General features: G+C 37.2%; 8 protein-coding genes and 1 pseudogene across 11 annotated transcripts; 3 read left to right on the forward strand and 6 right to left on the reverse strand.

The window, feature by feature from the left end:
* The first annotated feature begins 2,027 nt into the window (after positions 1-2,027).
* LOC108871105 (protein HEAT-INDUCED TAS1 TARGET 4) lies at positions 2,028-8,083 on the forward strand. 2 transcript variants are annotated; one of them, XM_033272510.1, is made up of 7 exons: positions 2,028-4,959; positions 5,199-5,257; positions 5,400-5,561; positions 6,486-6,558; positions 6,664-7,061; positions 7,150-7,437; positions 7,530-8,083. In XM_033272510.1, the coding sequence occupies exons 2-6, from the start codon at positions 5,213-5,215 to the stop codon at positions 7,411-7,413; spliced, it is 942 nt and encodes a 313-aa protein (XP_033128401.1). In that variant the 5' UTR covers positions 2,028-4,959; positions 5,199-5,212; the 3' UTR covers positions 7,414-7,437; positions 7,530-8,083. The 2 variants fall into 2 exon arrangements, with proteins under 2 accessions (XP_033128401.1, XP_033128395.1); XM_033272504.1 differs by lacking the exon at positions 2,028-4,959 and having other exon boundaries at positions 5,139-5,257.
* Positions 5,686-8,960, reverse strand: LOC103853451 (annotated as a pseudogene).
* A 159-nt stretch (positions 8,961-9,119) lies between these two features.
* Positions 9,120-10,453, reverse strand: LOC103853458 (thiamine phosphate phosphatase-like protein). Of its 2 annotated transcripts, none has more exons than XM_009130370.3 (4): positions 10,214-10,453; positions 9,989-10,108; positions 9,673-9,877; positions 9,120-9,569 (listed from the first exon to the last, which is right to left on the reverse strand). In XM_009130370.3, the coding sequence occupies exons 2-4, from the start codon at positions 10,105-10,107 to the stop codon at positions 9,294-9,296; spliced, it is 600 nt and encodes a 199-aa protein (XP_009128618.1). In that variant the 5' UTR covers position 10,108; positions 10,214-10,453; the 3' UTR covers positions 9,120-9,293. The 2 variants fall into 2 exon arrangements, with proteins under 2 accessions (XP_009128618.1, XP_009128612.1); XM_009130364.3 differs by having other exon boundaries at positions 9,989-10,113.
* Positions 10,454-10,545: 92 nt separating this feature from the next.
* Positions 10,546-12,499, forward strand: LOC103853471. Its single transcript, XM_009130379.3, has 8 exons — positions 10,546-10,748; positions 10,784-11,014; positions 11,100-11,210; positions 11,331-11,399; positions 11,516-11,647; positions 11,755-11,832; positions 11,913-12,050; positions 12,139-12,499. Exons 2-8 carry the CDS (start codon positions 10,802-10,804, stop codon positions 12,328-12,330), a joined length of 933 nt encoding a protein of 310 aa, XP_009128627.1. The 5' UTR covers positions 10,546-10,748; positions 10,784-10,801; the 3' UTR covers positions 12,331-12,499.
* LOC103853479 (protein arginine N-methyltransferase 1.1) lies at positions 12,481-14,783 on the reverse strand. The gene is made up of 9 exons (XM_009130380.3): positions 14,297-14,783; positions 14,186-14,196; positions 13,892-14,047; positions 13,745-13,808; positions 13,530-13,672; positions 13,348-13,435; positions 13,145-13,260; positions 12,904-13,054; positions 12,481-12,796 (listed from the first exon to the last, which is right to left on the reverse strand). The coding sequence occupies exons 1-9, from the start codon at positions 14,532-14,534 to the stop codon at positions 12,591-12,593; spliced, it is 1,173 nt and encodes a 390-aa protein (XP_009128628.1). The 5' UTR covers positions 14,535-14,783; the 3' UTR covers positions 12,481-12,590.
* Positions 14,784-14,806: 23 nt separating this feature from the next.
* On the reverse strand, positions 14,807-18,380 carry LOC103853487 (xaa-Pro dipeptidase). The gene is made up of 16 exons (XM_009130387.3): positions 18,151-18,380; positions 18,012-18,061; positions 17,864-17,924; positions 17,686-17,781; positions 17,453-17,602; positions 17,120-17,251; positions 16,737-16,864; positions 16,586-16,628; positions 16,425-16,508; positions 16,181-16,222; positions 15,971-16,041; positions 15,745-15,798; positions 15,551-15,656; positions 15,400-15,468; positions 15,168-15,311; positions 14,807-15,070 (listed from the first exon to the last, which is right to left on the reverse strand). Exons 1-16 carry the CDS (start codon positions 18,277-18,279, stop codon positions 14,948-14,950), a joined length of 1,482 nt encoding a protein of 493 aa, XP_009128635.1. The 5' UTR covers positions 18,280-18,380; the 3' UTR covers positions 14,807-14,947.
* Positions 18,381-18,478: 98 nt separating this feature from the next.
* On the forward strand, positions 18,479-19,774 carry LOC103853496. Of its 2 annotated transcripts, none has more exons than XM_009130399.3 (3): positions 18,479-18,648; positions 18,980-19,178; positions 19,419-19,774. In XM_009130399.3, exons 2-3 carry the CDS (start codon positions 18,997-18,999, stop codon positions 19,603-19,605), a joined length of 369 nt encoding a protein of 122 aa, XP_009128647.1. In that variant the 5' UTR covers positions 18,479-18,648; positions 18,980-18,996; the 3' UTR covers positions 19,606-19,774. The 2 variants fall into 2 exon arrangements, with proteins under 2 accessions (XP_009128647.1, XP_009128657.1); XM_009130409.3 differs by having other exon boundaries at positions 18,550-18,648; positions 18,997-19,178.
* On the reverse strand, positions 19,660-26,248 carry LOC117125842. The gene has a single exon (XM_033272465.1). The coding sequence runs from the start codon at positions 26,183-26,185 to the stop codon at positions 23,291-23,293; it is 2,895 nt and encodes a 964-aa protein (XP_033128356.1). The 5' UTR covers positions 26,186-26,248; the 3' UTR covers positions 19,660-23,290.
* LOC117132416 (F-box protein At2g35280-like) lies at positions 21,761-22,479 on the reverse strand. Its single transcript, XM_033286400.1, has 2 exons — positions 22,206-22,479; positions 21,761-22,140 (listed from the first exon to the last, which is right to left on the reverse strand). The coding sequence occupies exons 1-2, from the start codon at positions 22,477-22,479 to the stop codon at positions 21,761-21,763; spliced, it is 654 nt and encodes a 217-aa protein (XP_033142291.1).
* Positions 26,249-27,776: the final 1,528 nt, after the last annotated feature.

Below are 27,776 nucleotides of genomic sequence, written 5' to 3' on the forward strand. Positions count from 1 at the left end.
CTCTACATGAAAATATAAATCCTAATCCAATATCCAATGTCAACCTTAATCTTTTTTAAACTAAATCAAAACCACTAATCACTAAACCCAACATGGAAATATAAATCCTAATCCAATGTTAATCATAATCTTTCATAAACTAAACCCAAATTTCGAAAAGCCAGTAAGATGCATTTCCATTCTACATGAGCATATAGAATAGAAACGGTGTCAAACAATATAAGACAATAAATATTGTTCAGATTTTGAAGTGTTTACAATTGAGGGAAAGGAAGTAATGCTTACACCAAATGATGATAAATAATGTAATAACACGATTATTATAAAGTTAATTTTTAAAAGTCCAAAATAGACAGAATAGTTTACACTTATTACAGATTATCAATAACAAAGATCAACTAATACAAAATTATATCAATAACGGTTTCCAAAATAGACAAATAGTTCACACTTATTACAGATTATCAATAATAAAAATTAACTGATACAAAATTATATCAATAAATACCGGCTTTTATCTATCACCCTTCTCCTCATGACATAATAAAAGTTTTATGAAAACCAAAAGAATCACAAACCAAATAAAATATTTAATATTTAATTTTATGTAATATCAGAAAGTTTACTCAAATTTTTTTTCTTTTAAAAACTTCATCAGATGTTTATTTCGGTTTTTATCTGGTAAATCAGTGCCAAATCACGGATTAATTACGTGTTTTTAAATTTTTACTTATCTATTCTATTAAAACAGCAGCATGACCAATTGATAAAATGTTGTGTCCAATTTAAAAATATAACTGCAATGAATTGATTAATAGAATATATTTTTATTTGTCATGATATGTTAATAACTGCAACGATCCATGTTTTTGTAACTGCACTCAACTGATTAAATAGAATATATTATTATTTATAGTGATGTAACTGCATCGAACCATATTTTTATAACGGCATCGAACTGAATATAAATGCATCTATTCTATTAAAACAGCAGCATGACCAATTGATAAAATGTTGTGTCCAATTTAAAAATATAACTGCAATGAATTGATTAATAGAATATATTTTTATTTGTCATGATATGTTAATAACTGCAACGATCCATGTTTTTGTAACTGCACTCAACTGATTAAATAGAATATATTATTATTTATAGTGATGTAACTGCATCGAACCATATTTTTATAACGGCATCGAACTGAATATAAATGCATGAACTATTTGTACACTTCGTAAGTTGGAGTATTTTTTACATTTATATCATTGACATATCTTTTTATAATGATATGTTAATTGTTTCTCATAATCTCGGTTAAAAAGTATAAAATGTAATTATTAAATTATACACTTTATATTTGTTAAGAAATACAAAAGAAAACACTTATAGTAGTTTTAATTTTTATATTCACCCCTAATATTACGAAAGAAAATATATACTCTTTTCGTTTCCAAAAGATCTATGGGAGTGATTGGTTGAGTTGTAACAAGTGACTTTAGTTTTAACTTTTATCTACAACCTCAAAAACCACCAATCATGCTTTATATTCGTTTTTAAAACTACAACCAAAAAATTAAAGCTACACCAAAAAAAAAATAAAAAAAAAATAGCTATAAAAGTCTTATTTTCTAAAGCTCCATCTTTTTGGTTGTAGGAAATTTTAAAGCTACATCTTTTAAAGTTAAATACAAAAATCCTACAGACTAAGGGGATGATTGGTTGGAGCTGTAGATGCTCTGTACAGCCAAAATTTAGTCTACAGCTATATATGTAAACCAATCGAGTTTTGCTTTCCTTAAAAAACTCACAGCAAAAAAATCTCTGAAAAATCAAAATATAGCTGTAGAGAGCTTTATTTCTAGAGCAAAAAATTAGTGCTTTAGAAATCTACAGCAAGGAAAGCTACAGCAAATAAATCTACAGATTAAATTCTACAGCAAAAAATATAAAGCTACAGCACTTACCAATCATCCTCTAAATTCTAAAGTAAATTTTCTACAGTTACAGTCCAACCAATCACCCTCTATGTTTTAGTATTTTCACACCTTTTAATAAAACATATTAAAACTTAGCTATAAATACATAGTTTTTATAATTTATATTTCTTATATTTTTAAACCAATAAGATTTTAAGAAATACAATTAATTTTTTAAATTTCTCATTTTTAGTTGAAAAAAATTGCATTAAAAATATAGAATATGTATCTTTTTGAAACATTTTTTTATTTAGAATATAGATCTTTTAGGAACGGAGAGAGTACTATTTTCACCGATTATTACATCATAATATCTAACTATAATAAACTTTGATATATTTTTCAAAAATCATTATCACACTACATTACATATAACTTATATTTCAATCCAAAAAATTGAGACTGATTCAATCAGACATTAATTTAATCAAATTTGAAATATTCTACACAAACATTAAATTTATCGATTAACAAAGCACGTGATGTTAAAATAAAGTTTAATGGGGTTTAAGTGATTTTTTAATTGAAATAAATATTCATATAAACTCATTTAGTACAATAGGTTTTAAATAAGTTGTTCGATTAATTTTTTTGATTAAATATGATCTTACTTCAAGTTAGTGAAGACCATATTAATATATATATAAATGGTTGAAAACTTTAGAAATAAATTTTGAAAATAATTTCTGAAATGTGTACGGCACAAGTGTATAGTTATGCAACTTTACATATTTAATATAGTTACTAAAAAATATTAAATTAAATTAATATTAAACATGAATTTGATTAAAAACTCAAATAGAAAAAAATAAATTTCTCAAAAAAAATTAAAACAAAAAAATATACACGCCCTTTCAAAGGGCGGGTTAGAAACTATTAATTATGTTAAAACTGTTTTTTGCTTTTTGATTTTTACACGAGTCTAACAATAATGGTATATATAATCAATACTATCAAATTAGGAACATGACCTACTCATAGGTGTGGTATAATTATTTTAATAAAATTATAAAAATCTTTTATTAATTATTTTAAAAAATATTATACAAAGAAAAACACAGATATAACTAAAAACACAAATATAAAAACTAAAAAATTTTAAAATATAAAACAAAAATATACCCGCCCTTTTAAGGGCGGGTCAAAATCTAGTTATTATTATTATTGTTATTAAGTTTTAAAGTTAATAAGTTTTATTATTAAAGCTGAACGGATTGTATACGGTTTATTAAGTTTACCGTTTGAGGTTGGTCTATATCGGGTATGTAAAACATTGCTTGTTCTTTTTTGTGCACCAATTTTTTTAATCAAATCAAAGCATGTTTGATACATAAGTGTTTAAAGCCTGTTTGGCTAATAGATCAACAGATAAAACAGAGTTCCTAGGAACCCAATGAAAAGAAACAGAGGTAAAGACCCCTGCTAAAGTCCTGATATTCGCTAGGATTCCATGCAAATCTGATATGCGTGAATAACCTTAAGGATAAAAGACATGATACTGAAAACAGTATTGTACACATGGGACCAATTCTTAAGAATTGAACTCAGCGCAGCTTGAATGGTGTTGTCCACTTTTCAATCTTATAGATTTGCTGTGATCTTATCAACAATTCCAACCCCAACACTTTTGAATTCATTTCTCTCTATGAAACCATATTGCATCATCAGACCATGAAATATAAAGTGGTAAAATAAAAAGCTTGTGGTGTATCTTTCGATATATTGCTAAAACATAAAACACCACTAATTAAGTAGGGTGTTATATACATTGTCATGCTCCGCCATTGGACTACCACTACCACTAAGTCAATTTAAAAAAAAAAAAACTTTAGATACAATCAAGACTCAAAGTTTATGATTGTTTTCTTTTAACTTTCTCTCTTTTTTTATATGAAACCATGTGATAATATCAATATAGCATTCACAGATTTGAAGGGCAGAAATTACAGCTACGTGGAGTCGAGGCAGCACCATGGTAGTATGGTAAGATCCGTAACAATATCAACAAGAGGTTGGGTTTGTGTAAACATCTGAGAAGCAGCCCAACAAGTTATGCTGCTCAAGTTTCTTTTATCGATGACATCACTCACAATCTTCAAGTCACATCTGAAAATAATTAAACAATCAACAATAAGCTCGAGTAGATAATAAAGGCGAGACCATCATGTCTGAGATCAGGACCAAAGTGAAACTAATTAATCAGTATCCGTACATTAAAATACAAACACGACACTGTTCAAACCCTAAAATTTTTGGCTGGTTTGATAGCTTCATGTCCTGAATAGATCTGCCTTGCGAATGGAGGAGACAGTGCAGTTCTCTTCGCCTCCCTATCGTTGGGCCCAACAAGCAAGAAGACGTTAGAAATCATGTTCATCGATAAAGCGTTAGAGATGATGTATATACGAGTTACCTAGAGCTACCTGGAGTAAAATGAATCCATCAAGAGGGCGATCGGAGCTAGATAAGTGACTGCGTGGTGAATCGAAGAGCTTCCGCCGGTTTGATCTAGTGAGGACCTGACGATTTTGGATAATCATGATCTAGTGCGAAACACATTTTAAAACGTTGTCGCTTCTTGCACAAGCAAAACTCTCAAGGTAGAGATGAAACGACATCGTACTGAAGTAAGCATCGTTATCAGTAACTCAGGCTAATTGGCGTTCAAGAAAAGGAAACGACGTCGGTTTTGCGTAGCGAGAATGACATGAAACGACATTGTATCATTTTTACAAACTCGGGCAAATGAGCTGATCTAATGCGGAAGGCATTGAAGAGTTGTTACAAAGAGTTGGTGTCGTCCTACTACATATGGTAACTAATTACGTGGCAACTAACTACATTGCACGAAGAGGTTTACTTAAGGAGGGAGGATATGCAACTAATTACATTGTATGAAGAGTTAACGTAGATCGTTCAGAGAAAGTGACGTTAATAGTATCCCAAATCTCCTATCATCAGCTCATCTTCCCCAGCATTTCCTCGGTGAGCTTTTAGGTTTCGACGACCGTGTTGCACTTCTCTCGTTTCGGATTCTCAGTTGTGTGTTTACAGATTTGCTTTGCTTTGTTTACTGGTTTTTTGCTCCTGTTTCCCCTTGTATACTGTGTGTTTTCGTGGTCGACAGTGATCTCTTCCCACTTCGTTTACATTCTTTTCATTCTAGAAATTTTGAGGGTTTCGAGTGTTCATGTTTATATTTTTGATAATTCACATCTCCACAGGAAATCAAGCAAACATGGCCTCGTCCTCATCTTCCCCACCTCAAGTCCTCCCAGCTGAGGTAAATAAATGTCGCACATGATAATGAGTTTTTTTTTCTAAATAAGAGAGCTTGTGTTAAGCATTGTTCTTGTTAGATTTCAAATTTTGAGTGTGCTACAACTTAAAACTTATTAACAACTATCTTGATTGTATTCTTACAGGAGATTCTACACATATGTCAAGAAACTACTCAAAATCTTGCTCACATTTTGTCAATTATTCCAAGTGAGTTACTCTCACTCATCATGTCAACCATCCCAAAATCTGAAATCAAAGTGGTGAAGGGATTAGAAGCATCATACGCACGCTGGCGTGTATCTCGGGTAAATCAACAATTCTAGATTAATCATTTATTTATGAACTTTGCATAATTAAAAGGGGATAACTTGAAAAATGCCTATTTGTGATTCTAAATTTGAAAATAAACTTTTTTTTTGTAAATTACACTTTCTTATATGTGAAAAGAGTTTTCTATCCTGTTTTATTAAAAATTAATCTAAAAACTAAATTGTTATGTTTTAAGATAAATATATAATTTAGAAAATTCATGTTAATAATTTATAATAAAAATAGATTAATTTCTGAAATATTCTAAGACTTATCTGTAAGAAAATTCAGCTTTATGAAATCTATCTAAACTTATTCTTATAAAATTGGCTACGTGATAAATTATTTTCATCATACTATACATGATCTTTCTAGAATTATTATAAGATTAATATTTTATAATTTTATAGTGTTATACCCTCATTTAGTTTGTGAAGAAATTCTTAGGATTCTCTTACGATGGAACCTTTTTGTTAATTAGTTTTTTTTTTACTATTCTTTCACCCTCTAATCATTCTTATTTGGTTATAGTTTAAAGTTTATGAATTGATGAAATGTAAAACTAGTTTGATTCTTATTTTTATCTGTTTGATTTAGTTGTTATAATTCTTATGAGGTATAGAGTTCAACAAATTAAGAATATGCAAAAGAAAGATAAAAAGAAAGGACGAAGACTAGAATTAAAAAATGATCAAAGCTTTGTTTCCTTTATTTTTATATTAAAATATAAAATATATTTAAGTAACTATAATGATCAAAATAAATTAGAATAATTAATATTCAGATTGGATAGTTTAGGCATTGTGCATATATAAAAGTGTAGCTTTCAAAATATTATAATTGGTGTAGTTTTAAAATTAGAAATTTCATATAGATGTATCTTTCCAAATTTTCCTAATGAAAATATATTTTCTTCTCAGGTTGTTCGAGATATATTGATGTCTAAGGATTGGGCAAGTATAATGGGTGCTGGAAAATTCCAAGGATTTTGTGGTAGCATTTTTTTTTTCTCTTTTCATTTTTAAAATATGCTTATGAATTTTTGTGCGTATATTTAGATAATTGTATATGCAAGTCAATTTTGTTCTTTTTTCGCAGAGTCATGTTGGGCATTTGCAACGGCTGAGCTGGTCAGTGCAGTACTTTATCTTAAGAGAAAAGACACTAATTACACGGAATACTCGGTGCAAGAACTTATGGATCGTGCTGATAGATCTAGGATTGAAAAATATGGCAGAAAGGGCCACTTTTGCTACCGGTACAGCATCAGGAGAGGTTTGGAATATGTACTAAAAAATGGGCTTCAAAGGGCAGTTGACTGCCCGTACAATCGATGTCGAGAAGAAAGCCAGATACCACCGCGTGCTCTTTACGGACTCGCACACATAGACGGTATTGATAAATTATCGCTCAGCCAGGCACTTCTAAGGCTAGAAGAACAACCGATTGGAGCATCTTTGTTCATATTCATGCCTGATTATGTAGACACTAAGGAGGTTTGTGACTAGTTCTCTCTTAAGTGTTATTGAATACATATTAAACATTTCTTTTATTATCTAAACTTACATGTATTGAATTTGATAGGGAGTTTATCGTGGTCCTATGACAAATAGATCTTTTTATAAAGCAATGCATGGAGTTTCAGTGGTGTCTGTGGTTGAAGAAAATGGAGAGAAATTGTGGAAGGTTAGACTAAACCACGGTTCTATGGCGGGACATCAAGGGTACCTTAAGGTATCGATGGAGGTTATGTTGGTTCGAGTCCCAACAGAAGGAAGTCAATCTGATGGTAAATTTGACAAACCGAGCATGTTGCTCACTGACTTTGTATGTCCAAACGTGGTGTAGATACAACTATCCAAAACGAATAAGGTTTGTTCAATTCTCAACTCTTTTCTTACGAATTCATGAGTTGATAATTGTTAATTAGAAATTTGATATTCTTCTTTTTTTCTGTAATTGAGGGGTGGAGACGAAGCAATGGTGATGAAGTAGAGAAGAGAAACGGTGGTCATGAAGTAGAGAAGAGTTTCTTGAGAAACAAGTAAGGTGGAGCAATGGAACGTTATATTATTTTACTCGAACTGAAATAAATTAATTGTTTCATTTGGCGTATGGATGACTGTAATATGTTCTTCTGACATCGAAAAGCCTTTTTTATATTGATTTTCTAAAGCGATATTATACGGGATTATCCAAAACACATTATAAACGTATCATAAATATACCAGAAAAAAAAACAATTCAAAAGAAACTTTGCTTCCATTGCAAGTGACCATCGCGCTAAGATGATAACTTAAAATGAGATTAGGGAGTTCTGTTCGATTCACAGGTCATCAACGTCTACTGATAAAACGGTATGCAAGTGACCATCGCGCTAAGGAAGCAAAGTTTATATGTGATAAGTTATCATCGCGCTCTCACACACATTCCCTAATCTCATTGTTGTTAGCGATGCAAAGAAAGCATTCATCCACATCCTAAAAGAAGAAAACAGAGCATGAGACCAATAACAATTGAAAGATGTGATAAGTTATCATCGCGCTCTCACACACACACACCTTGTACTTCAAGTCTTGGCATTTAACACTGGCCGATAATGTTATTGCCTACTATGACTGTATAACCAGGAAGCTCATCGCCAACAACAGCACCACTGGCTGACAAAAATTGACACACAGCAAAGATCAATCTCTAAACCATTAGAGAGAACATTATATATAAGTATGGAACGTAAACTAAGAGATCTCAGAGGGGTTTTACGTCATGAGAACACAAGATTCACCCAGCTCAGTGGTTCCAAAGATATGGCTGGAAGGAAAGAGTTTGCAGCCATTGCCGACCTTCACTGAAGAGCCAACTGTACAGTATGGACCAACTGAAACTCCCTGTTAGAACAAGAGTAGACAAGTTTTGTCTGGTTAACCAAAATTCTCCAAGGAAACTCTAATATGCACAAAGCTCAAACAAAGCATCACACTTTGGCCAGGTTCCATCAAAATTGTTCTTAAAGCTAAAAACAGTAGTGAATGTTAAGCTATTAGCCTATTCTACTCCTCAACATGATCAGAGAAGAAGTTAAATAACTAACTAGTTTTGGAGCGAAGTAACTAACCTTGCCAAGCACAGCACTCGGATGTATAAAGACTTCAGAATCTCTTGCATCTTCATTAGAATCTGCTCCAAAAGAGTAGTGATATAAACTTCTGCTAATCACAGAAAGCACAAAGCTTGAAAAGATAGAGATAGAGGTTTACATGAGAGACTAGAGGATAGAGAACGGCGGATAGAGGAACTGAATAGAGGCGAGAGAAGCCCCTCGCGAGCTTTACGAAGAGAAATCATGGAGCAAAGACAAAACCACTAAGGTTTCATGTTCATCATGATGTTGTTCGACGAAATGCCTCGGAGAATAAATAAACAAGATGATATCTCTCAAAGGCGCCAAAGGCTGGAGCACGTTGTAACAACGTGCCTAGGTTTACTTTATTTATAGTGCGAAAGTTGTAAAGAATAATTTGCATGATTCATGTTTTCTTTTGATATTCAAGAAATTCAATTCGAATATAATTTTATTGGTAATAAGTAGCTTTGAGTTTTATTCATTACCAATTACACAACAATGTGTAAATCAATCAAGTGAAGAGGAACTCACAGAGAGTCCTATCTTGACATCAATCAGAAACACTTCCGACTTGGTGTTCGTTTCAAAAGAGTATATAGTTTTGTTATGAATCTTCCTTTGTCATTGTGCTGACAAGTTGCATAAGGATCCTCTGTAGTTCCTCTGCACTGCTCCACTCCTTGACATCTGCTTTGATCAGCGATGACTTGTCTGAAATCCGCTTCCATAGCGGATAATTCGTTCTCGGCATCACACAATCACACTCTCTCAGCTTCAATGTCGGACAAAAGTCACCTCCTCCATCCCCAAGGTAGATAAACCTCGTTAAAACCTGATCCTTGCGAGAAGAAGAAGCTCGTATATGATCCATTACCAAACCCTGAGGAAACAAATGAATATTCACTACTCAAAACCTATAAACCATAAGCAGCAACTCGCAGGCCGAGCTTTGACAAAGTACAAGTCTTTCCAATATTATATACCTTGCACAGATTTGGAGGGCAGAGGTTGCAGCTATGTGGAGTCGAAGCAGCACCACCATGGTATGGTGAGATCCTTAACTTTCCATTCTCATCAACGGAGGTTGGGTTTGTGTAAATATCTGAGAAGCAATCCAACAGATCATGCTGCTCTAGTATCTTCTCGATGAAAAACTGGTTCGCATCACTCACAATCTTCAAATCACATCTGCAAATAACCAAAAAAAAAAAAATCAACACTAAGCCAAAGTATAAATTCAAAGCTAATATTGTATGAGATTAGGACTTAAGTGTGAATACAAAACGACGTCGTGCATACCCTAGAGACTTGGCTGATTTGATAGCGTCGACGATATGAGAATCAATAGGCATTATTCTTTGCAAGCAAGCTTCAATGTCCTGAATCGATCTCCCTTGCGAGTGAAGCTCCGTCATCATCCTATCCTTTCCAAATCCCAATCCAATCAAACAGAAGAATATTCAAGAATCTGAAGAGATTGAATCACTTGAGTTGAGAGAAAAGGCTTTGAATAGATGAAATTACCATGAGACGATTCCATGGTAAAGTGAAGCGGAGCTGATGGAAGATCTCTGTGAGCCCCATCTCCGTTACCACCCAGTTGTCACTATCTCCGTCTATCAATGTCCGATCAAAGTCGAATACTATCACGATCCCCGCCATTTCTCTAGCTTAAACTCTACGTCGGGGAGCTTCCTGCTTCTCGCCGTCGATATAGACGGAAAGGAACTCCGTCACTCTAATCGTTCCTTGCTGACGGAAAGGAAAGCTAAATTGTATTCACCCAATTAATATTTACATTTGATTCATCGAATCAGTAGTCATATTAACTAATGGGCCTAGTGTCTTGCCTCAGGCCCATTTAGTGTTTTAAGGAAGACAGTAGTTACCTTACATGCTATTGGTTGAATTAGTGGGTTCCACTTGCACTTGAGTGCCAATAAGATTGCAGTAAACACGTTAACAAGTGTAAGAACGATCCCACTTTCAACAACACGGGCCAGTGCAGTAAGTAAATCAAATTCAACATTTATCGGGAAGAGATCGTATAACCCATGATCTTATTTAAATACACTGTCCGTGTTGGGATTTGATTAAAGTTCCAAACTTTCAATGGTGGAGGTGAATCGAGTTCTGATAGCTGTAACATTAGCTCTTCTAGCTTCGTCGGCTTTGTTACCTGTCTCTTATGGCGCGAAGAAACCGTTGTCGTCGGCCCCGAGAAAGGAGGATGTGCCGTACATAAAGTGTCAGGTGTGCGAGAAACTTGCCTCGCGGCTGCACCAGCTAGTGAAGGAGAAGCAACTGCAGATCTCTCCCAAGAAGGTAAAAAAGGCTTTGTGATTAATCATCAGAAATGTATGTGTTTCTGGTTACTGACATTTCTTACGGTTTGGAAAACTAATGTAAGATCTCGGAGTATGAGATCATTGAGATTGCTGAGAATGTCTGCAACTTGAAGAAAGAGGAAGCTGATTGGATCCTCAAGATTGACATTGTGGAGAACGGTGATAAGCTTCAGGTAATAGATACTTCTCTCTATCTCTTCCTCCCTCACTGGTTTGAGCTGAGTACTATTCCATTTATAGCTTAGGAATTGAAATAACAATCTGACTGTTTTTATTTGGTTTGTACTTTGTAGCTGGTTGAGCAAGAAGAAGAAGGGATGTGCAATTCCGAGTGCAAGACCATCGAGGCTGCTTGTCAAAAAGTGAGCACTTTTGTGGCCTTTCAGCTATATTGATAATCCCTTTTGGATTTTACATTTTCTTGTAGCATTAAGAGTGAGTGAATGTGGTGGTGTCTTATCTCTGTGTGTGTTTCCAGGTCATTGGTTACTCAGACACTGATGTTGCTGAGTATATATACAAGTCTAAGCCTGATCTTGCTTCACTGGTTAATCACCTATGCAAAGACCTCACCGATGCTTGTACCAAGAACCCGCCTCCTCTCCCCAAGGTACCCTTCCTTATACGCTTCCTGTTTGTGTCCGTGAGTGTTTTCATTTTGTTGCTGAAAAAGATGGAACTTTGTGTAATAACTAGTGTCTTTTTATCTTTGTCCAGGACCGGATTCCTGGAGAACCGTTTGTTGCAAAGCCATCGAAAGATGCTGAGATGGACAAGATCATGAGATCTATGCAGGTCAGTTCTGCTGACTTTAAAGCAGGCATGGAATGAATCTTAAGCCAACTCTTGACTTACCGCTGTTTTGTTTCCGTCAGGGTATGCCAGGAGCACCTGGCATGAAGGTATACTCTAGAGAAGATATAGAGAAGTACAAAGATAACCCTGGGAAATTCGGCAATGAAGATGAAGATGACAGCGATGAGGAAGAAGATGACAAGTTTCCCAAGAACTTGGTACATCAGAAGTTTTTGTTTTTTCTGATCTTTGACTTCATACTTTCACTCTTTTTCTCTGAAACACTTATGGTTTTGATGGTTTCAGGGAAAAGTTCTGAAAGAGAAAGAGAGTAGTAAAAAGGAAGAATGGAGAAAGACAATCACTAAGGAGCTCAAGAAGAAAGGAGATGTTCTGAAGAGACATGCACAGAAAGTGTCTAACCGGGTCAGGAGATGGTGGAAAAGAGTTAGATCCTCTTCTTCCAAGAAACCTAAATCCGAAAAATCTGAGCTGTAGAAAAAGTTTGGAACTGGGTCTGTTTAATGTACTTCTTCTCTTTACACTGGCTTTTCTTGTAGCTTTCTTTTAGTTTCTATTAGATCTTTTAAAGAGTGTTGGGAGACATCAGTGCTGTAACACAAGAAGAAATAGCTTAGAGCAAAATCATGAATTCAACTCTGAAAAAGTATTGCAGTGTGAAGCAAATGGAATGTTGAAAAACTGAAAAAGAAATACAAAAACTAAAATCACAATTTGCAAATTTGAAGTTTTGAACTTCAGCGCATTTTGTAGTGTTGAGTCCTTGAGACCTTGGAGTGCTGGCCATTCAAAGAATAGCTTAGCTTTATGTCAACGTCTCGAGGATTCTTCTTGTTATACGAAACAGACATGCTTCCAGTGATCGTCTCACCCTCACATATTGTTAACACATCTTCAAGGTACATGACTGTTTGTTTCCAGTGCGTAGCTCGGGATCTCGGTCCTGCATTTCAAACCAGTGGTTGTTCAGTGTACGTTTCAGACCATAATGATTCAATAACATCAAGAACTACTCAGAAGTAGAAAGAAATTGCAGAAAAAGATCCGAACCTGTTGAGAAACCAAGCAGCTTGTGGCACATGGTGAACGATACATCAAAGTAGGCTACAAGGGCGTGGATGTAGTCATTGCGTTGCGCAACAAGTTTAAAAGGAGCTGTGAAGGAAGCATCACCAGAAGACATCTTTGAGATATCCATTGTCTGTTACAAAACCAAAAATAAAATGAAATTAGCATTGGCCACACATGTAAAAGAGATACAACTAGTTATTGTCAATGTGTAGTATCTTACCTTAAGTAGCTTACTATCGGTGACAATCTGGTTTTGGTCGACTGTGTCAACAAGTGGTTCCATCATAGCTTTTTTCTTGATGCATGACATGTCAAAACCATACACACTGTTCCAAACTGCAGTAGAAAAACACAAAACGCAATTAGCAATCGCATTTTCAACAGACATTGAGATCAATGTTGGAACAGAATCAATGCGCTCACATTCAATTTTGTCTTCTTTGTACTCTGAATCCTCAATTGCTGTAAGAAAGAGAGAGGCTTTGTCTGGTAGCACAATTCCACCATCAACCTATCAGTGAAGACAAAGGACCATATAATAAGGGACATGCAACCATAGGGCTTAATCGGTCTACTATAACAAACAAAGTGGAGCTGAAACTTACAAGCCATTTATTGCGAGCGTATAGGACACTGTCCAACATGTTTTCAAACAACAAAAAGTAACCCATCCATTCAGATATAATCACATCCACTTTAGGAGTGGGAAGCTCTATCTCCTCAATCTTCCCTTTCAAAACCGTTATCACTGCAACAATAAAACAATAATCATCAAGCGGCTACAAAGCAGAGTTTAAAAACAACTCAAAAATTCAACTACCATCAGAAAATCCATTGGCTTTAACAATCTCCTTTGCCATGTCAGCCATTTGAGAACATTCAACCTATAAAAGAACATCCTCAATCAGATTGAATGAGATTCTCACTTTCGAAAAAAAAAAGAGACTGAAAGAGATTAAAGACATACAGCGTAGACATGTTTAGCTCCAGCCTTGGCACAGAAGAGAGACAAGATCCCTGTCCCAGCTCCCACATCAAGAACAATCTTGTCCTTGATGAGAAACTTGTTTTGGTAAATAACATTCTGGTAAGTCTTTGTTCTCACTACATCCTTCAACATCTCCTGCAATATACCATCCACGAATCACTCATCGTTAGATACAAAAGACTCATAATTGAACTGATTATATTGAACTAGTTCGTCTGGTAATAAACACATCTGGTAATAACACCGGAAAGAGTATGGCTTTTCGATACTTACTTCATGAATTCCTGCAAAACAGATAAAGTAGAATCAGAGTCAACATTTATTACCACTCTAACTCAATAAAGAATCTAACTTTACTGAAAATAAAACAAAAGGGGATTTTACCGAAGTGAGAGTAGGAATCGAAGTAGTAATCGGCGCTGGTGGTATCATCAGTGACTTGAGCTGCATCGGTGCTCTCTCCAGCTTCGCACATTGATTCGTCTTGAGCGGCTTCAAAACCGGAGCCTTCTGCAACTTCGTCTTCATCAGCATCTTCGAAGCGTATCTTCGTGTTCAGGTTGTGTCCGAAGCTGACGAACTCTTCTTCCTCGTTGTTGTTGTTGTTATTCTTCTTAGTCATGGTTTTTCTCTTAAGTTTCACACGCGAGGAAGAGAGAAAGAAAAGGGTTTTGGAGATAGAGACGAAGTGCAAAGATTAGGGTTTTATGAAAGCCACCACATGCTTTTATTTCGGAAGTCAGAAACTGACAAGTCTTTCTTCTTTGTCTTTTTGAAGATATTTTCTGTACCCGGTTCGGTTTGTCGACAAGCACCAAACCGGTTAACTTTTATCTTCCCGGTTCGCTCCACTGAATATTCAAATATAAGCGCGTCTTCTCTTCAACTAGTGAGTGAAGTGAAACAGAGTAGAACATAAGATAAATAAACAAAAGTAGCTAATAGTTCTCACATTCTTATTCCCCATTATATAAAGAGGGTTTCATTATTGAGTTTCTAAACCAGTTTTTCTTTTTAGTTTCCATAAGTTTAAGATCACTTGGTAGTATTGTTTCCTGTAGCGACGGGAGGCCACGACCCTCCAGCCATCACAGCTTCGATCTCCCATGTCTCCCTTGGAACATTCGTCATGTTCTTGCAGCCATTCGCAGTAACGACCTACACAAAAATCACAAAGATAATTCGATATTATTGTTGTGTACATACACTTGCACTTGGGAGAGTTTTAGACGTTATAGTGTATCCACATTATTACCAAATCGCTTTCGATTCTGACACCTCCTATGTTCTTGAATCTCTCTATTGTTTCACGGTTGAAGAACTTGGAAGTTTTTGCGTTTTCCATGGCTGGGACTAGCAATGCCTTGATGAAGTAGCATCCTGGCTCCACCGTTATTACCTTACATTAGAAACCATTGGGACAATCAACGAAGACGGTAAATGAGAAGAACCAAAAGCATTTTTACTTTAAGCAATTAGCTTTTTACCATTCCTTCAAGGAGATCTCTTGCAGTGCGTAATGACTTCAGTCCCGGTTCCTTTGGTCTTTCTACTCCCTTCAAAAAAGAAAATAAAAGCAACCAGTAAGAAACCACTGTTATGAGGATAGATTTTAGGTGAGAAAGTGATTTGATGTACCAATGGGTAACCACCGGTGTCGTGTGTGTCAATGCCCATGAAATGACCTAGTCCATGAGGCATGAAAACAGCTCCCAAGCGTTCTAACATCATCTCTTCTACATCTCTAGGAACAGAGACGAAAAAAGTTAAAATGGAATTTAAAGAGAAAAGTGAACAATGTTATGCATAGAAAATGTTTAAGAGAGAGCTACCCAGTGAGGATGGACCCCTTCTTCAGTGACTCAAGGATGATTCTTTCGGCTAACCTGTACATCAAACTTGCTTCAGTTGGCAAAGAAAGCTAAATAATCACATGGAGATTTAATTCAAAATAGACAATAGCAAACTGAGAATAGAAGCTTAAGCTCATAGTCAATCCCAATAGTCACATCTGCATGCATACTTAAACACGACTGTATAGCATCTCGGTTATCTTACTTGTGCATATCCACCCAGTTTACTCCTGGCTTCATCGCAGAGATTACAGAATTATGTGCTTTCAGAACAGCCTAGAAGAAAGACAAATCAAAGACCCAACATAGATATAAAGATTCAAGAGCGTTACTCTGAAATGTGTGCAGAAACAGAAAAAGAAGAAGCACAGAACTTTACTACATCCACATTTAACCAATCTTATGAGGCACTTACATTGTAGATTAGACTCTGGTCACTTGTAAATTTACCATTGACCTGCACAATATTTGATAAATATCAGGTACCACTTGCTCCAAATTACTAGATTAGACTCCTTATAATATTCATGTAAACATAATAAAAAACAAGTATGTTCGGTGAAAATACAATTCAGTAACACTTAAGGATTCTGACCAAGTACCAGAACCTAAAATGGAAAATTATTAATAGGTTTGACGACACTAGAAAAAGAACTCACGGGGAATGAGCATGTTATGTCAGACGCATAAAAATGGTATTCACCACCCATATCAAGCAAAGCAAGATCTCCATCTTCAAAAGTCTGCACGAAGTAATAAAACATTATCAAACATGTAATAATGAGAGAGCTAGAAAACAGAAGAAAACTTGCTTTTTTACCCTATCATTTGGAGCTGCAGCGTGGCCATAATGGAGAACAGCACTGCAGACAATTAAACATAATTTTGTTAATTTTTCAGTAAATACACCTAAAACCCGAGAACAATTATTTCTGCATTTTCAAATATAGTAAGATTATCACCAAACTTACCTATTATCCCCTGTCGCGCAGATGCATGTGTACGAGCAGTGCCTACAGCCACCGTACATGTACGTATGATGCAAGAACATACTTTCCATCTGATATTCTTTCATGCCAGGTGTGACTTTCCTCATAACCTTAATGTGGATTGAGAAAAACATGGTTATAAGCTAGAAACATGAAAGAAAACTGCAAGAAGAAAATAAAGCATGTCCAGATGGAGTGGATAAGATAACCCTAGGTGGGTAAACATGATGAAATGACACAAAAACGATTTTAATAAGCCAATAGAAAATAATATCATCTATCAATCAACTTTATTCATTTCTCATTGGGAAAAGGAAACAAATAATTCAATAGAGAAAAATGCTAAGAAAATCATCATAACAGACCTCTACATGAGCTTCAGAACTTATATCATTTGCAAATTGCAGTAGTTGAAGCTCCAAACTTGACTTGATAACTCGACATTCCGCCAAAATAGGATGCAAAGTAGTCAAATCAGTCTCAAACTTTTCAATCCCCTGAAATAACACACAAAAATAGTTAAAAAGTAGCGCACATGATATTCAAATATCAGGAAAACACTATGAACATCAAAGTCCCAAAATTTCTTGATCAGAAGACACCCATTCTCAGCACCAAATCACCAGAGCATAGCTTTGCCAATAAATCAGAAGAATTTGAATAATCAAGTGCAGAAGAAAAGATGAAATTGCAGAAACCTCAAAGCTGGCAGGTTTCGATAAGTTTCCACTGTCGGTGTTAAGACCATGCAAAAGATACAACAGGGGCTTTCCAGATCCCTTGAATTGTTCACTCAAGACTTGGACAATCTCATCCACATAGTAAACCATGTCAACCATATACGTTTCCTGCAGAAAAAGAAATGGCTTAATGTGCATCGAACAAACTAACACGACAAAACCAAAACCAAAACCAAAACCAAAGAACTAACCTTAAAGTGGGACAATGGCTTTATCTCCCCTAACCATACAGCATAATCCTCAGGCAACCTTGGAATAAAAATAATAGATTTTCCACTTCCAACGTCCTTCCAATACCAAAACAGGATCAATCCATTGATTGGTGGGCGAATATGTTCATAAGAAATGAGAAAGTGCTGCAAAACTCACAATAGCTCCATAGAAATCAGGCTCTCTGACTCCAAACAAGTAAGCAAAATAGCTCTCCTGCCTGCATAACTCATTTCAATTAATCGTTATCATCATAGTACGATTTCAATCATCCTCAGATTAAAAAAAAATAATCTCAAACCGGTACCTGAAGAGCTCAGCGTGATCAGTGCAGTACCGGTTCTTCTCTTCGCCTCCCTATCGCCCAACAAGCAAGAAGACGATAGAAATCACAATTCACCGATAAAGCGTTAGAGATGATTCATATACGAGCTACCGAGAGTTACCTGAAGTAAAACGAATCCATCAAGAGGACGATCGGAGCTAGATAAGTGACGGCGCAGTGAATCGCAGAGCTTCCGCCGGTTCACGGCGTGGAGCTCCATCGGAACCGGTGGAGGAGTCAGGGCAGACATGACGGTTTGCGATGATAGTTGATTTTGCTCAATAACTCTGGCTAATCGGCTGATCTAGCGCGACATACATCTAAAACGTTGTCGTTTAAAAGCACAAGGAAACCAAAACGACGTCGGCTTACCTAATAGCTGAAACGACGACGTTGAGTATGCATCGGTTTCACCAACTAACCCCGGCCCAATTGGCTGATCTAGCGCGAAATGTCTTAAGACCAACGACGAAAACGACGCCGGTTTAAGATAGCGAGGAGGAGATAAAAAACGACATCGTACGAAGAGTGGGCGTCGTTTAGAGAAGTCACGATATTAGTGGCTCGAATCTCCCAATCAAACTCATCTTCCTCACCGGTGCCGCATCTCTATTCCACGGTTAGCTTCCTAATTTCTCCAAGCTCGTTGCATATCAGATTCCCAATTGGGTTTAACAGATCTTCCTTTGATTTAGCTTACTGGGTTTTTGCCCCTTGTATATTGTTTGTTCTCGTGGTTGACTTGTAGATCTATATACACTGATCTGTTCCCGCTTCGATAAAGGGTTTCGAGTTTTTGATGTGTATGGTTGATTAACACGCTATAGCTCCTTCGATCTACTTCTCTGTAATTGAGGATTAGGGCCTTTGATTTTATGTAATTGAATTGAAAAGTCTCTGTTTTTGAGTTTTGAGATTGAAAGTTAGCTCTTTTTTTTTGGTATTTGAAGGATTTGGTTTTTTGAAGATGGCATCGAAGTTGGTACAAGTTCAGTCAAAGGCGTGTGAGGCTTCAAAGTTTGTGGCTAAGCATGGGACTTCCTATTACAGGCAGTTGCTTGAGAAGAACAAGCATTACATCCAGGAGCCTGCCACTGTGGAGAAGTGCCAAGAGTTGTCTAAGCAGCTTCTCTACACCCGTCTTGCTAGGTTCTTATCTCTCTTCATAGTTATACAACCATTTCTAGATTCTAGTTATTTGAGAGATTTTCGCCAAGAGGATCTTTTCACAATCCATCCTTTTCGCTGTTCAGAGAGTTCTCAATGTATTGCATCTTCCTTGATGATGTCTTTAGCTTCTGTTTCGGTTCTTAGTCTTGAAAACTTTTGAGCATTTTATGTTTGGCTCTACTCAGTCTTTAATACGCTTCGACTTTTTTTTTATTACAGCATTCCCAAACGCTATGAGACTTTCTGGAAGGAAGTAGACTACGCAAAGAACTTGTGGAAGAACAGAAGCGATCTGAAGGTAGAAGATGCAGGAATTGCTGCATTGTTTGGTCTCGAATGCTTTGCGTGGTACTGCGCAGGAGAAATCGCCGGAAGAGGATTCACCTTCACCGGCTATTACCCTTGAAAGAGAGGAACAATAACTTGAACAAGATTGTGTAATCTGAATCAATTTTTTTTTTACAAGTTTTTCCCTGAAACGGAAACAGAGTATTTGGATCTGAGAAAATTTCCATTTTGCTAAAACTCTCTTTGATAAGTTTGAGATTAATAAAGAACAAAAAATTCCAGAGGAAGTTTCTATTCACTTTTTGACCTTTTGTTGCGAATACTCTGTTTAGATTAATCGTGTTCGTTGTTCCAAAAGGTTATAACTACTGCTCTATGTTCATGTTTGTTGCATTTTGTCAGCTTTTTCTGATATGGTTTGAATCAAAATCTAACAGGAGAAATGAAGCAAAACCTGCATTGCAAAGAACTGCAATAGTAAGATTGTTTTTTTTTTTCTGCATTCCCTTGTTATAAATTCTGTATATTCTTACATGAAACTCTATTTTATCAGTTTTCGGCATTAGCTACGGGAAGTACTGTGGGATAGAGGATACTTTGGATTCCCTGGAGAGAAACTTTGTGATGATATCTACTCGTTATTGCCAAAATATTTAAAACTAGGGGCGTTCCGGCGCTTCGCGCCGGGTTCGAATATATTGATGTGTGAATTTTTGGATTTGTTGTTTGCCACAAATGATGTCGAGGGTCGTATGCTATTGGTATGTGGTATTATATAGGGATGAATATAATAGAGTTTGTTTATTATTTAGAAGCCATGTTTTCTTAAATAAATTTAGAAGAAACTAAGTTGAAAGGAAAAATGAACCAAAGAAACAATTTATCTATGATGTACGTATTGTACAAATTTCTCCACTCTGAAAAAGTAATAGCAATTCTTGCATAGATGATTATTGTTTTGAAGATCGCAGCTTCTTGGGGGCTTCAGTCTGGCCATATTGTTTAGGTACTTGTTGTCTCGATCAATAGGATAAACACTTAGCGTTTTTTTTATTTTTACCCAGCAGCGTTCAGAAGTCGAAAGCCTGCGTTGCCAGTCAAGTGTATCAAGCACCCTTTTCCCCTCTTTGATTTTCCCTGTGCACAGCATCAATATACCACAAAGGTACGTGCCTTTGTCATATTTTCCTTTGGCCGAGCGGCGTAGGTGTCTGATGCCTTTGACTCGTCGTTTACGGAAGAAATACTGATTGATCCCCTCAATATAGTGTGCTTCCGGGTTGTTGTACTCCAAGCACGACCCCATTAAGTACGTGTGTTGATCCACCATCCGGAGTGGTTCAGATGCAAAATACTTTAGGCTTAGGTGGCGGAAATAGGTTGCAGGTTCTGCGTCCGAACTGTCTCCATCTGATGAATCGTCGGTTTGTTTGATCTCCGGCTCGGATTCTATTGGAATGGAAACGTCGTTAGAATCTTGTTGAGATGAAGGATCACGGGGATCTGGAGAGCTATCCATTTTTTGTTTGATAGTGTTTGATAGTGATGAAAGTGAATATGTGTCGAATTTAATTTATAATATTTTGGTAGTTTTCGTTTTTGATTTTTTCACCGTAATTGTTGTCTGATTGATTATAATCAGGGATCGCTAATGTTGTTATATAATTTAGTCGTATAGTAATCGTAACTGATTTGATATTCTTAATTGTGGTTTTTGATGTTTGAAAGTTAATAGGGTAATAGAATAATGAGATAATAATGGTACTGAATTTTGCGGTGCATGCGTTTTTGTGCATGTTCTTCTTATTGTTTGCGTGTGTGAGACGTAAGGTATGGTTTTCAAGGTGTTGGTTATTGAACGGTTTGCAGAGGACCGGAGATTGTATTTTTTGGTAGGATTTCGGAGTTGTTGGAATTTGGGCTGGAGAAATATTTAAGCCCATGACATATATAGTCAGACAGCCTATAAGTTATTGATCGCAGTATCAGTTGTAGTTAAACTGTAAGAAATGATAGACTGAACATTAAGACTAACAGACATTGAAATGGAAAACTGTAAAGAAGTGATTGCTCTTTTTTTAAAAAGGTTCTAGATTTTAATAATTGAAATTTAGAACTGGAAACACAACCAGGGCTGCAAAGTTTAAACGAAACAAAGCAAGAGCTGAAACAGAAACACAAACTGAGAACTGAAATAGAAATAGAAATGCAAAACGCAAACGACAAAACGTCATGAACAGATAACTTAAAGGTCGTTTTAGATATCCAGGAGATTAGTTGAGACCTATCATCGTCTCAAAGAACTCGGTCATCAAAAAGAAATGGTAACATTTCGAGCATGCTGTGTTGTTATCCGGAGGTTGGCACTGATGATCTGGCTTCATCGTGGTCAAAGATGTTACGTAGATATCCTTCATGTTGCGGTCGAGGCGGTACAGAGAGAGCGTGAAATCTTGGATGCAGTTTTTCACTGTTTCAATACCCTTCTCTTTGGTCAATTTGTTGATGATTCGTACTCCTTTTTCAGTTTGGCCTATGGCCATGAGGAGAACTCCATAAACGTACCTTCCTTGGAGGTGACCAGCCTTTGATGCTATGCGGAGGTGATGCATACCCAAAAATTGATTTGGAGAGTCGAAGTACTGAAGCATACCTGTAAGGAAAGTTCATCAAATGCTACATCTGATAACAACACAAAGCAGTCAACCTGAAGCATACCTGTCACGAAGTGAGCATGGACGTTATTGGCTTTGAGACAGCTGTCCATTAACGATCTGTATCTCTTCGCTTGGGCTGGTTTCTTGACAAACGGCTCGAGGTTGAGATCTCTAGCGATAAAGCGGTTGTCAAAACGGAAGCAGAGGCTTTTGGACGCTATGATCGCGTTGAAGTAGTCCAATGCGGAGTTAGCTCCCACTTTAGAAACAATGACCATGCGCAGGTCTTCTGGCATGATGTCAAGACTCTGCTTCTTTGCTCTTCTCTGATCCATGGGACTGGTTTGAGATTTTTGAGTTGTGTTTGTATGGGAAGATGTTTCGGTAAGGTGCTTGTGTCGCACGTCTATTTATAAGGAGCTAGGAGCAGCGGTGACTGTTTAGTTTTTAGAGTGTTAGTGGAAGGTAACGCATGTTGATGCAATTATTGGACATTAAAGTCAGTTATGTTGATTTGTAAAACTTTTTTATGAACGTTTTATGTAATCTGAAGGGGTTGATGACAACAGTTCATTTTTCCCATTCTGTAAATACTCTTAACTTTAGTATATGAGCCTCTTTTTTTTTTAAGTATTTTTTTCCAAGCCAATTTTAATGTAATTAACAATTTATAAGTTTACCTGAGATATAGTTTCTCACCGTAAATGAAATGATATATTGTTTTCTTGGAAAAAAAAATTAATATTGGCACGTGCATGAGTAACAATTTCATTTAGTCGATGGTGCTTTATTGTTTTTTTTTTATTAACTGAAACTTTATAACTTTTTCTTACATCCTTTTAAATTCATATCTATTATCTTATGTCATTTAGTATCTAATAGAAAACAAATTATATGTAAATTTATTTAACAATTTATAAGTATACCTCATATATAGTTTTTCCCGTAACTTTAGTGTTATATCGTGATTTTTAAAAAAATTGCATATATATGGCAACTTGAATTGCAAAACAAAAGGCAGGCAGAGAATAAATATTGTAACAGGGACTTTTGTTCAGAAATATAGAGACTGAATAAATCCATAAGCAAAGCAGATGTGGGGAACACTTTCTGTATATAAAATAAGGTGGAATGATAAATAAGGGTCTAGCAGAACATTAGTTTCCAGTGACAGTTATGATTCTCCGATATGTGGGCGACTGGAGTGGTCTTCATAGCTGTTTCCTGTAATGAAGTAAGCATAAGTAAGACATCTATGTATTGGTAGGTACTAAAACTGTTGTTCGTAGGAAGGCTAGTATAAGACTTACGTGTCTTGAGATTTCCGAAAATCTCTTTGTAGACAATATTTGTCACACCATCTTCTCTAGTTGAACCTTCTGTATCATCAAGAATCTTAAGACCCTCCGGAGAGGTGACGCGCGAGAGAGCAACATATAGTTGCCCGTGGCTGAATACAGGTCTAGGAAGATAGAGAGCTACCTGCTTCAAGCTCTGGCCCTGGCTCTTATTTATAGTCATCGCATAACACAGCTTGATTGGGTATTGCCTCCTCCGAAATGTGAAAGGATGGATAGTGTCTGTTGGGGATAGCTGAATTCTGGGGATCAGAACTCTGTCACCGACATGAGTACCTGTTAGAAGCTCGGCCTCTAGTACTCTGTGTCCCAGACGCGAGATCATCATGCGTGTTCCATTGCATAACCCATTTTTTTGGCTTAGATTGCGCAGCATCATAACCGGAGCACCAACTTTCAGACAGAGTTTATGAGGTGGTAAACCTGGGAACTCAAGCGAGTTCAAGTACTCCTGCGTGTAGTTATTGGTCCAGTCCTCTTCTGGCGTGCTCTCAAAAGCAACACTGTCTGAGCTCAAAAATTCTTTCTCAGCTGAAGGTACTTTAGACAGAAGGTATGAGTTTATTTCATGAGCACTGACGTTGGTTGGGGCTAAGATAGCTCTCTCTGTTAAGTATGCGCGGTTCAAGTAGTTACTTACAAAGTCTGGATACGCAGCATTTGATATAGACTCGTGAGGATGATCAGTTCTTGGTATCATGAACTCGTCTCCTATGATAACCTGCTCCCCATCATCATGGCTTCTCTCCTCTGAGTTCACAGTGGGTGCAGTTCCATTGCCAACTTTTAAAATCCATTCAGCAAATTCCTTGTCAGCTTGTCTCAATCTCATGTTCATGGTTAACGTGTAAACTTCTGCATGCGACCAGAGGTATGACTTGCTGATGGAGGCCTTAACTGTGTCTTGTCTTGTTCCTTGAGGTATCACCGGCAAGATTTGCCTAAAATCACCACCAAGTACCACTGTTTTCCCTCCAAACGGTTTATCAGCCGCTGATGGATCTTGGAGCGATTGCAAGTCCCTTAGGGTGCGATCGAGAGTCTCAAAGGCCTGACGGTGTGCCATAGGGGCTTCGTCCCATATGATCAAGTCAGTCTTTGAAATTAGACTCGCTAACATAGAACCAGCTGTAATCTCACACACTGTTGTATCTGTTAAATTTATTGGGAGCTTGAATCGTGAGTGAGCTGTTCTACCTCCTGGTAGCAGTAAAGCTGCAATGCCTGCCGAGGCAACAGGGATGACCACCTTTCCAGTTGATCTTAGTCTTGCTATAATTGTCCTGTATAAGAACGTTTTCCCAGTCCCGCCAGCACCATACACAAAGAACAACTGGCCGTTTCCTTTGTCCACAGAGTCAATGACCGCACTGTATATGTTTTTTTGATCTTCATTCATAGTGCTAAACAGTTTATCATGCTCAGCTGCTTCTTTCTCAGTGTCATAGCTAAGCTCTTGACGCAATACAGTGTTTGAAATTTCCTTGAGAACATTCGGGTTTGGCTTTGGCATCCCAGCGAAATCAGCTAGAGATTTGTCATTTTCTTTGAGAAGCCGCTCGATCTCAATCAACGTATATTCTTGCAGCTGCGGATCAGGCAGAAGCAAGCCTGGGAAGTTGAATTCTCTCTGTTTCATGTATAGAATATCTTCAGCCAATATCTTCCAGGTATGATTCCAAAGTTTCAGTGGATTTCCAACTTCACAGTAAAGCAAGATAAGGACGAATAAGGACCTTAGTTGACGACCTGTTGCCCAGAAGGATGGTTCAACTATTGCATCGTGCCATTCCTTGTCGTCATCTAGCAACCCACGCGCATAGCACGCATCACGGAACTCTTTAAATGTCGTACCACCTACGGTGCAGAGATCTTCAAAGTCGAAAGCGCCTTTGACCACATTTAGAAGGATTCTAAGATAGTATTTATCTCCTGCGGTTGGATGTACGTAGATAAGTCTGCCTATAGCTGTCCCATGTTTCCTGGGTGTCCACGTTTTGTCGTCAGAATGGTAGACAAACCGAGAGGGGAACTGAATGTATGTAAGTTCTCTAGCTTCTTCGTATTTCTGGTTGGCAACAAAATACGCAGTCAACATCGTCTTCTCTATATCTTCTTTAGAGAGAACTTCCGTTATACTCTTGTCCTGCTTGTATACCAGCCTATGCTCACCTGGCAGATGCAATGTCAGTTTCATAACTGAAGGTTGGTTGTGATGAATGTGAAACGAAAATAATCTCCAGGAGGCTTCACATGCTGAGATATACCGACATTCCAGGTATCTATCAATCTCATCCAGTTGAAGCTGGTTCTTCTTTTTTTCTTGCGCTGCGCGGTCGTTGTTACCAGTCTGCTCCATCAGAGCCAATGCTCGATCCACCCCCTTCGTTATGTATTTGAAGAGGTACTTTATAGCACTTGTTTTGCAACACCACTCAATATTGATGTGTGCTTTGTATTTCTTGAGTATAGAGAGGTTATGAGGCACAACATAGCGATTGTCTAACTCTATATCACCTTTCAGAACAGAGGATCCATCATCAGTGCGCCGTTTGTAGATAACAAAGCCAGATTTGTCGATCTTTGTATTGTTCGAGTATGGTTTAGGGAATTTCTTTGTGCATTCGCCTTTCTCCATGCACGGTGACAGACGCCGTTGCTTCCCGCAAGGCCCATGGATCATGTGGCGTTCAACCAACTCAAAACCTTCCTTGTCTGTTTCTTTGTTAGGTAGCTCGGCCGAGATATATTTGTCGATGACTTCAGCTGTGGCTTCACCTTTGAACCCCTCGAACCAAAGAAGGATATGCGCGTGTGGGAGGCCGCGCTTCTGGAACTCTATGGTGTAAACAACTGTATTAACCAATAAGAATAAAGTTGTGAGAGTAAGACATAAGCTAATTTTTTTTTTTTAAGGTTTAGGTATTTAAAATTGTGAAATTTCAACTTGCCTGCAGCTGGTTTAGGGAAAAAAACGCCTTTCTTAAAGTCTGACATAAGCTCCTCCAGTTTTAGTTTAAAAACTCTGCACTCAAGGTCAGGTCTGTTGTTTGCTGAGTCCCCTCCGTATACTTCTAGATGCTCCTTCACTTCAACCCAATTTGGGTTTGCTGTGAACGTGATGAATAAATTGGGATTACCATACCAACGACAAATAGCCATGGCATCTTGATACTTCTCAGACATGTATCGAGGGCTTCCAGTGAAAGAAGAAGGCAAGATAACTTTTGTCCCAAGCTTGCTTGCATCGGTATCTCCACTCTCCAATGCATCACAGATGTTTGTATATAACTCAGCCCTCAGCTGTTTCTGGTTAAGTCTGATGAAGCGCAATCTCTCCTGCTCGGTTGCTGTATAAGTGTCTACAATATACTGATGAAGCAATCTTCCCGACTTTATGATTGTCATACCCTCTGATGGCCTTGTCTGGATCTGATGCGCATAGTACTCCCTCATAGTCATGCATTCCCGTTTTATTTTAGAGTGCTCAGTGGTCTGATAAGGTATGCGCTCATCGTATCCATATTCTCCGTATGGGAAAAGCAGTGGGTACTGAAGACTCATGTAGAGAGGGTGAAGATCGCTTATCCGCTGCAGCTTAGATGATTTGTACTCAAGTACTAAATCCTTACCTGCAGAGTCTGCTGTGAAGTCTCCAACTAACAAACCGCCTATCTCACCTACAGCTGGTAAGTCATACTGTCTTCCTCGATGCTTCTGGTTCACTAAAGTGATGCTGAATTCGACTGTGTCCCCAGATAAGATTCGGTCTCGTGCATGTCGGAACGTCTTGGCCAGAGGATTATGTTCGTCCAACATCTTGATCAAGCTGTCGACCAAATCGTCATCAACAGCCAAAGCCGATGTACCCTTGTTGAATGACTTTTTTCTGTTTGCTATTTCGTGTTCTGTGTCCACTATGTAGAGCTGTGAAAACTGCGGAGGTTTTCCTTCGGGTGGGAGCAGAGAACCAATTCTATGGTGAGTTTGCCCATGAAGCCTGAATGAGAAGGGACCAGGGGTGTTGGTGACAGAACTGTCAATTTGGCCACCCATTGACGTGAAAGCCAACATTCCATTAGCAACTCTAATCAAAATTTTGAAGCTTGATTTTTCAAGAAGTTCTTTCAATGGAGAGGGCGGTTGTCGCCTCGGTGGTAGATTTACACGGCCTTGCTGACAACAGATGCTGAACCTCCTGGGAGAGTTTTGTGTCTCTTGAACAACAGCTTCTGCATTCCAGACAATCGCTTTACAGTCTGGGCATGTAACTA

This window comes from Brassica rapa, chromosome A01 (assembly GCF_000309985.2).
Source record: "Brassica rapa cultivar Chiifu-401-42 chromosome A01, CAAS_Brap_v3.01, whole genome shotgun sequence".
Classification (NCBI taxonomy): Eukaryota; Viridiplantae; Streptophyta; class Magnoliopsida; order Brassicales; family Brassicaceae; genus Brassica; species Brassica rapa.

Excerpts from the sequence above, each read along its gene's own strand:
- LOC108871105 (XM_033272504.1), top strand. The coding sequence starts at position 5,165 with ATGTTTATATTTTTGATAATTCACATCTCCACAGGAAATCAAGCAAAC. Across the intron at positions 5,258-5,399 it reads CTCAAGTCCTCCCAGCTGAG|GAGATTCTACACATATGTCA; the intron begins GTAAATAAATGT and ends GTATTCTTACAG. Across the intron at positions 7,062-7,149 it reads ATTATGTAGACACTAAGGAG|GGAGTTTATCGTGGTCCTAT; the intron begins GTTTGTGACTAG and ends TGAATTTGATAG.
- LOC103853458 (XM_009130364.3), bottom strand. The coding sequence starts at position 10,351 with ATGGCGGGGATCGTGATAGTATTCGACTTTGATCGGACATTGATAGAC. Across the intron at positions 9,878-9,988 it reads AAATCAGCCAAGTCTCTAGG|ATGTGATTTGAAGATTGTGA; the intron begins GTATGCACGACG and ends GGTTATTTGCAG. Across the intron at positions 9,570-9,672 it reads GCCCTCCAAATCTGTGCAAG|GGTTTGGTAATGGATCATAT; the intron begins GTATATAATATT and ends TTGTTTCCTCAG.
- LOC103853471 (XM_009130379.3), top strand. The coding sequence starts at position 10,802 with ATGGTGGAGGTGAATCGAGTTCTGATAGCTGTAACATTAGCTCTTCTA. Across the intron at positions 11,648-11,754 it reads ACCCGCCTCCTCTCCCCAAG|GACCGGATTCCTGGAGAACC; the intron begins GTACCCTTCCTT and ends ATCTTTGTCCAG. Across the intron at positions 12,051-12,138 it reads ACAAGTTTCCCAAGAACTTG|GGAAAAGTTCTGAAAGAGAA; the intron begins GTACATCAGAAG and ends TGATGGTTTCAG.
- LOC103853479 (XM_009130380.3), bottom strand. The coding sequence starts at position 14,534 with ATGACTAAGAAGAATAACAACAACAACAACGAGGAAGAAGAGTTCGTC. Across the intron at positions 13,436-13,529 it reads ACGCTCGCAATAAATGGCTT|GTTGATGGTGGAATTGTGCT; the intron begins GTAAGTTTCAGC and ends CTTCACTGATAG. Across the intron at positions 13,055-13,144 it reads CCGATAGTAAGCTACTTAAG|ACAATGGATATCTCAAAGAT; the intron begins GTAAGATACTAC and ends GTTTTGTAACAG.
- LOC103853487 (XM_009130387.3), bottom strand. The coding sequence starts at position 18,279 with ATGTCTGCCCTGACTCCTCCACCGGTTCCGATGGAGCTCCACGCCGTG. Across the intron at positions 16,223-16,424 it reads ACATAACATGCTCATTCCCC|GTCAATGGTAAATTTACAAG; the intron begins GTGAGTTCTTTT and ends AATATTGTGCAG. Across the intron at positions 15,312-15,399 it reads GAGATCTCCTTGAAGGAATG|GTAATAACGGTGGAGCCAGG; the intron begins GTAAAAAGCTAA and ends TTCTAATGTAAG.
- LOC103853496 (XM_009130399.3), top strand. The coding sequence starts at position 18,997 with ATGGCATCGAAGTTGGTACAAGTTCAGTCAAAGGCGTGTGAGGCTTCA. Across the intron at positions 19,179-19,418 it reads CTCTACACCCGTCTTGCTAG|CATTCCCAAACGCTATGAGA; the intron begins GTTCTTATCTCT and ends TTTTTATTACAG.
- LOC117132416 (XM_033286400.1), bottom strand. The coding sequence starts at position 22,479 with ATGGATCAGAGAAGAGCAAAGAAGCAGAGTCTTGACATCATGCCAGAA. Across the intron at positions 22,141-22,205 it reads CCATGCTCACTTCGTGACAG|GTATGCTTCAGTACTTCGAC; the intron begins GTATGCTTCAGG and ends CTTTCCTTACAG.
- LOC117125842 (XM_033272465.1), bottom strand. The coding sequence starts at position 26,185 with ATGATCCATGGGCCTTGCGGGAAGCAACGGCGTCTGTCACCGTGCATG.